This window comes from Haplochromis burtoni, unplaced genomic scaffold, assembly GCF_018398535.1.
Source record: "Haplochromis burtoni strain Fernald_Lab_line unplaced genomic scaffold, NCSU_Asbu1 Contig_32, whole genome shotgun sequence".
Classification (NCBI taxonomy): Eukaryota; Metazoa; Chordata; class Actinopteri; order Cichliformes; family Cichlidae; genus Haplochromis; species Haplochromis burtoni.
Genome location: NW_024582393.1, coordinates 2,160,658 through 2,168,092, shown reverse-complemented (window position 1 = coordinate 2,168,092; position 7,435 = coordinate 2,160,658). Strand labels below are relative to the sequence as shown.

The 7,435-nt window shown below is 39.6% G+C and overlaps 1 protein-coding gene across 1 annotated transcript; it reads right to left on the bottom strand.

The window, feature by feature from the left end:
- Nucleotides 1-8: 8 nt before the first annotated feature.
- Nucleotides 9-7,297, bottom strand: zgc:109965 (Nicalin-1-like). Its single transcript, XM_005918636.3, has 16 exons — nucleotides 7,141-7,297; nucleotides 5,534-5,696; nucleotides 4,714-4,904; nucleotides 4,396-4,540; nucleotides 4,169-4,266; nucleotides 3,957-4,034; nucleotides 3,745-3,848; nucleotides 3,216-3,304; nucleotides 2,961-3,100; nucleotides 2,686-2,864; nucleotides 1,386-1,473; nucleotides 1,228-1,266; nucleotides 734-906; nucleotides 580-633; nucleotides 427-505; nucleotides 9-241 (listed from the first exon to the last, which is right to left on the bottom strand). The coding sequence occupies exons 2-16, from the start codon at nucleotides 5,667-5,669 to the stop codon at nucleotides 185-187; spliced, it is 1,650 nt and encodes a 549-aa protein (XP_005918698.1). The 5' UTR covers nucleotides 5,670-5,696; nucleotides 7,141-7,297; the 3' UTR covers nucleotides 9-184.
- Nucleotides 7,298-7,435: the final 138 nt, after the last annotated feature.

Sequence of the window (7,435 nt, the reverse complement as noted above, 5' to 3'; positions counted from 1 at the left end):
TTTTTTTTTTAAAAAACAAACAAACAAACAAAAAATTTACATTTCAAAATAAATTCCCACTTTATATGAGATGCATGTGATCATGCAAAGAGGCTTCCTGCTGCACACCCAGCAAATGTCCAACATGTGCAGAGCTGACTTCAAAGCGCTTGTCATGGAGTCGGTGGTCGTAGTCGTAGTGGATTCAGTGGTGCTTAGTTTTAACTGCTGCTTTTAGTTTTGTGTAGAGAAAACCGAAATTCTGTTAAAAGAGAAAGAATAGGTTATTTTAAACTGGTAGTGCTTTTAGACTACGCAGAATGACGAATAAACAGTGCTGTAGCTGCACTGTCTACAGTTCCTTGTAAACAGTGCAGTTACATGGAAATATGGAATACAGTATGATTAGATAATATAATATGGACGTCAAAGAGTGCATTAACACACCTGGATTGCGTAGTAAACAATACCCAGGTAAGCAGCAATGCAGCCTCCCAGGAACAGATCAAAGGCTGCAGGCTTCACTCTGAATTAAAAAATGCACATTAGAGTTTAAAATTTAAAAAATTTAAAAACAGATATAATAATACCAATATCTACCTGTACATGACTATTGGTTGGCTCATTTGATCAAAGAAGGTAATATCAGGATCCCTGCAGGAAGAAATGTTGTTGATCATTATTATTGTTGTCGTGGTATGACCGATTGGATTGAAAAGATGTTCTTTCTACTCAGATAGCTGTATTTTTTTACCTCTTGTCCTGTCGGAAGGTGTGTCTGTGGACTTGCTGCAGATAGCGCTTGAATTCGTGCTCCAGTGAGTTGACCAGCAAGATATGACTGGGTTCCTTATCCAGCAGCTGAGTAGCCCGAGGGACTGATGTCAGGAAGGACATCAAACTGGAGATACGACTGTCCTGAATGTCCTGAATTACAGATTTGGATGTGGGTTTTGCAGAGGGGAAAAAAGAAATCACACAAAACTCAGCTTCTACTCTGCATGCATCAGTTCTTATGATTTAAAAAATAGACTCTGTTTAGACTTTTTCAGTTACATGTAGATATAAATCTTTAAGAAATGACATTAAAACATGTTTGAATAAATAACCTCAGTGATCCATCCCTAACCTTCAGATGATCATGAGGAATAAGCTGCTGAAAGACTCAAACACTGTGTCATGTCTCTAAACTAACACCAGAGGTCAGCACTTCTCTGTACATACCAATCAAAATAACTGGGAACTTACCAGCTGGCCCTTGAAAACTTGCACATCCTTTGGTGAACCCTTGTGAAAAATAAACACACAGTTATGACACATTAACATGGCTATTTTAAAGCAATGCTGACGTAATGAAAATTTTTTATTATATTTTCAGTATGCTGTGTTTTCATGCATTCAGTCACCTTGTCAGAGAGATTGTACATGTAGCGGGCCAGCGCTTCTGCTATGATGATGCCATTTCGCTTAAGTTTCCGGAAATCCACTTTTGACCTAGAGGTGATAGTCACATGAGTAAATATCTTTTAATGCCCTGTGAAAATACACTTGACTCAACAATCTGTTGGACAAAAACACAGTTTTGTATTTTTGCTTACGTACACCACCGTGGTGGATTTTAAATCAAACAATCAAGACGTGTTTGAAGTGCAGGCTTTCAACTTTGATTCAGAGGGTTTTACATGATAAAAATCTGCCTAGCTGAACTGTGAACAATGAGTTTTGCAGCATTTGGCTGAATCTAAGTTGAGAGTATAGCCCTGTACACTTCCAAATTCATCCTGCTGCTTACATGAGCAGTGACATCATCAATAAACAATAGTGACCCAGTTCCAACGTCTCCCACACGTGCCTATGCTATAACATTGATTCCACAATGTTTAACAGATGCTTCAGATTACGAGCTGTTTCTATCCATCTCTGCACTTCTCTCTTCCCATAATTCTGGGACAAGTTCGACTTTCATTCATCTGTCAAAAGACTTTTTTCCCACACAACTGGGTAGGCTCAGATGTTTCAGATGTTTTCTGACAAAGAGTAATCTGGCCTCCCTTTTCTTTATTATAACCAATGATTTTCACCCTCTGTACTTCCATCCCAAAGGCTTCTTTAGATTGTAGATTGATCCATGATCTATCTCCTCAAAAGGGTTCTTGACTTGGTTAGATATTGTGAAGTTGTCTTAACCATGGAAATAATTCTGTGATCATGTACTTTAGCTGCCTTTTTTGGTCTAACTAAACCACAGACCCACGCCTTTTTAAGAATATACTGTGCGTTCTCTCTATGATAGTTAGTTCTGAATTTTTCAGCCTAATGATGGCATCCCTCACCTCCACTGATATCGCTCTGAGTCTTATATTAAAAATTACAGTGAAACACTATAAAACAAATTGAACGCTTTGAGTCAAACTGAGATATTATATCTGCTTCATTAGTCATGAAAAGCAAGGGAACAGTCCTCAGCTGGCTATGAGACTGCTTGTCAGTGTATTGTCTAATTAATTTTGAGCCTCTGAAACTGAAGGACTGGATATATAAATAAATGTCTGTCGGTGTAAACCTTTTGTAAAAGCTGAAAAGCTGACTTTATTCACACATTAATTCTTTTACTTAAAATACACTATTGTGGTGTATAGGGGCAAACAACCTGGGCCTCAATGCTTTCAAATACTACTAATAATAATATCCATAAACAAAACTTGCATGGTGTCTAGCATAGAGCCACGAAGTTCAGATTTAGGATCTTCCAGATGAGACAGAGTGAAGCCCAGGATCCTGCGTAGGCTGTAGCGCTCATGCTCCCAGGCTACAGTAGACTCCACAAGATTGATCTTTTTATGAACCAACCCCACCTTCACCCAGGGAAATCTGGAGGAAACCACCTGGAGGGCAATTAAATAAGATATTTGCACAAATGACTAAGACTGGTGAGATCTGGTTGCTTTTCTTGCACGTGTAGAAACAGCTCCGCTGGTTACCTCCTCCAGTTGTTGGATGAAAGACTGCATTGGCGTGTCGGGTTTAGGAGGGCGGGAGACGTGCATGTACAGCTCATCGCCGTTGGCCAGTGTATCCAAGCACAGGACAAATGCCACATTGTCATGGAGAAGGCTGGACTCTGTATGGAAAATATATTTAGCTTTAAAAACCTGACATTTTGTGTTTTAATTCACATTAGCACATACAGCACACAGCCCACTCATGTTCAGTGAGTGGCAAAGCTGAAAACTCACCAGCGTGGTCCAAATTCTCTTCAATCCACCTCTTTGTTCCAAGGAAATTGTATTTTCCTCCTCCGGTCAAGGAGAACATTAAATTAAATCTAAAACACACACATACACACACAAAAAAAACAAAATTATTCAACAGCTTAACTTATTAACTATAACTGACCTGCACTGGCTGTTAGTTTTCCTCAAGGGTATTTCCGATCACTATCAGTCACTCAAAGCAACATCATTAGAGCCATGCAATTACAAAAGCTTTCACAGTCCAGCTGAGGTTACAATGAAAGCTAAGTTTGAAGATAGGTGTGGTCCCTGAGTAGTGAGTAACGAGGCCCTAATTTTCCTTTCCTGTTTTACTTTTCAGTGTATACTTCCTCCATACAGAATACAGTATTTTTATCCAGCAGCATATTATCTTGTTCAAAGACAGGCACAGCAGGAAAATTCATTGGAATTGCTGCGTGTTCATCTGCTTTGTAGATACATTTATTAACTTTGCCTTTGCTTTGTAATCTTACAATGAATTGGAACTTACTGTGGTCTGGTTCTGGGACTACTGTAGAGTTTTTGGAAGAGACGGGCCAACTCAATTAGGATTGTGACACCACCGGCATTTGAGTCTGCTCCATAAGACAACCACTGTAAAATGCGCACACACACATATCCATTTACGGTTCGAGCACAGTCTGATACTCTATCTGCTAAAATTTACACCTAATTTTAGAGGTGTTTTACGATTTGACTCACAGGGGCAAGCCCATAAGAGTCATAGTGGGCTGCGATGACTATAGTGGGTGCATCCTCTACTGCTCCTAGAAGAACTCCCTGAAATAAACATCCCCAGGCATATATCACAGAACCAAAGTGCATTTGCAAGCAGATTGAAAATTGTTTAACTGATATTGGATGATCTAATCAATTTTATTCCTCTATGGGGAATTATTGGGTCCCAAACTCACCTCCAGTGTGATTATAGCATTGTCAGTGGTGGCCTTAATTGGGGCATTGTTGATCACTAAAATCTGAAAAGCTGTAGCCGTGACCATACTGCGGAGGACTGTCAACAAAAGAAGAAATGCACCAGAACCGTGAGTAATACCATAACTTTCTTTTTAGTTTTCCCCGGGCATTAGTCCAAACAACCACCATTAAGCATTTGCATGTATCTCGTTGTTGTATCACTTACCTCTGACAAAAATGGATGATGTCCGGGTGGCTGCAGCCTGTTTCACCTCCTCATACATGCAGAGCAGCTGTTCATCCTCAGGTGCCACATACACTGGCATGAGGGTCTCCTTAAGCAAGGTCTCGCTTTCACTCACCATAAATGACTGAGAGACAAAATGCTTTACTTCAACCAAAGGGCAGAGAAACAATTGTAATCTTGAGTTTCTTAATATCTTCTTAATATCCTCCTTATAATCCTGTTTTCTTCTGATTTCCTTAGTAATTGAGTGATGTGTCTATAACAGAATGAATGCTTTTAAGTATTATAATTTATTACCTCTACTGCATTGTGAGGGATACTGGAGATATTTTGGGGCAGCAGGATCAGGATGGCAGCTGCATTTTGTCGTTGGGCCTCGGAGTATTTTTCTGTAGTGAAGTCTTCCACCTTCATTATCACACAGCGGCGGGTTAGCGACGGCTCTTCTGCTGAGCGTGCCTCCGCAACAACAATGGCTCCACGACAGCCTCGGCGGACGAGACAAGAGAAGGCAAATGATACATAAATACCAACTTGGGCAACATAGAAACTCTACTTTAAACGCAGCTTCCTCTTCCTGTTTTGTTACACAGAAAAAAAGCCTTTAGCAAACCAATCTGTTTCCAGTGGCAGTGACCACAAGCTCTCAGTGGTCAAGAAATATTAGTTCCCTCAGTCAGCTGTAATTTTTAGGTTAAAAAAAATCCTGTTGGAAGACCTTGCCTCGGCTTTCCAGCTAATCTGCACATTTTTTAAAAAAAATACACTGAAAATGGTTTCCTTAGAATTTGAAACATAATTTATGCTCAGAATAGGTTCTATATAATTATCCAGTTTTTCCTATATTCCTATAAAATGCTCTAAAATTGGTTACCAGATTTGTAGTGGTTTCATGAGCACCCAGGTTAAACTATAATTTGAGTTTAGCACAGACAAACTCTCTTCCTGGAACATACTGATTTCAAAATATCCTTTCAGCACCAAAGCTTGAATATGCATCATATGGCACATTTAAGGTCAAACAAAAAACAAGCAAGACTTTAAATTTAGAAGCAATTTTATGCTACAGATTTGTCATTTTTCTTTTTTTATAATATATAGGTGTGTCTGAACTTACCATACTTATGCTGTCCCAGGTTGTACTGTTGCATCCTATAGGCAGTGAACTCATAGGACGACACGGCAGGGAGAGCGGAGCCATGCAGAGACTGCACGCAAAGCAGCAGTGCAATGGCAGCTGTGCTCTGCAACATGATGTGGCATCCAGTTGTGATCTCAGGCTAGGGAGGATGGTTAATGTTAGACTTCATAAGAGACCAGACTTCCTTCAGTGCTGTACAAAAGTCTGGAGCCACCCTTCATTTATTGCTTCCACGAAGCCAGACGTTCTTGGAATTTTTATTTAAAGTGGTCTTTAGCAATAATTCTTCATGCTTTCTGAAGATCTTTAGACAGTGGCTTGTTTTTACTTATACTGAAACCAGTCCTTGTACCTGATTATTTTAAGAGCTAAGCCACTTAACACTAATATACAAATTGAACAAGTGGAGGAAAAGTGGAAGGCCTAAAAACTATCTAGAGCAGATGAACGATATTTGGAAGTCATGTTCTTAAGAGATAAGATAATAATAATAATAATAATGGATTGGATTTATATAGCGCTTTTCAAGGCACCCAAAGCGCTTTACAATTCCATTATTCATTCACTCTCACATTCACACACACAAGATCCACTAAATCCACCTGACACAGAACTCAAGAGACGCATCAGTTGGCCTACTGTTCACTGAATCCTCAACAGTGGAAGGATGGGTGTCAAGAAGCAATTTAGAATCCAGGGATGGGGAGAAGAGGCTGAGGTGTGCCAAATTATACAAGAACTGTGAGCAAAATCAGTGGCAATTGTAAATTTTTGGTTCAAATCATCATTAATATGTACAGATTTCTACCTGTAAGAGATACAACAAGCCTTACAGCTTAAATGGTGGAGGCTCTGTCATGCTTTCGGGCTCTTGTCAAAACTGATGGAATTATCAGTGCCGAAAAGTGTCATCAGATTTTGATCCACCATGCAATACCATTTGAAAAGCATTATGAGAATGATCCCAAACATACTCCCAATGCAGTAAAAGCATACCTGGAAAGAAAAACACAAAATGGCTCACTATTAATCATGGATTGGTTTCCCCAGAGCTTTGACCTCAATATTAACAACATCCAAAAAGAGCTTTGATTGCACTTCTAGGCCTGGTGAACTATTCCTGAAGATAACTCAAAGAAGAAGCCTGAAGAAGAGAATTCAGGCTGTATTGAAGAATAAAGGTGGTCATACCAAATATTAACTTTCAAGCTAGTTAGAATTGTACTGTTTTTGCCTTTTAAACCGTATTTCCATTTATGTTTCCACATGTTAGATATAAAGAAATGAGGGGTGACTCAAGACATTTGCACATTATATCTATTATAATATTTTGTGTTTAAATAAAGTCTTTGATAGGGCCAACAGTGTAAGGCAGAACAGATAAGGGGACAGTAATCACCCTATTCACCACAGGTTTTACAAATACCATACAAGTTTCTAGATGGATGAAAATGAGGTATTCATCATCACCTACTAACCAGTATATGAATCTTAACCAGGAATTCCTTCGATAAGGAGCCCTTCTCTGTTCACAGTGACATTTCCGAACACAAAGTCAGTCACTAACAGAAAATGTTCCTTACCTGTCTTCCTGCAGTTTTTTCTCATGAGGCTTTCTTTCTTCCTTCCTCAACTTCGGTGTTACTCCTTCCACATGGACACATGCTACCGTTAACTCCTGGGATTCAAGGCATCTAGGTAAGCCACCATTCACCATCTGCTCCAGAGGGATCAACTCAAAGCTAATCACAAATGCCCAACCCCCTGCACTCACTACTCCATCAATCTATTGTTCCCTCCCTCCCCACCTTGCCCACCTTGGACGTAATGTCATATACTTCAGTAGGCAATCACCCATTACCAGCAGAGTCTCTGCAG

Excerpts from the sequence above, each read along its gene's own strand:
- zgc:109965 (XM_005918636.3), bottom strand. The coding sequence starts at position 5,669 with ATGTTGCAGAGCACAGCTGCCATTGCACTGCTGCTTTGCGTGCAGTCT. Across the intron at positions 4,905-5,533 it reads CCTGGGACAGCATAAGTATG|GCTGTCGTGGAGCCATTGTT; the intron begins GTAAGTTCAGAC and ends TCGTCCGCCGAG. Across the intron at positions 3,305-3,744 it reads AGTCCCAGAACCAGACCACA|ATTTAATTTAATGTTCTCCT; the intron begins GTAAGTTCCAAT and ends TGTGTGTTTTAG.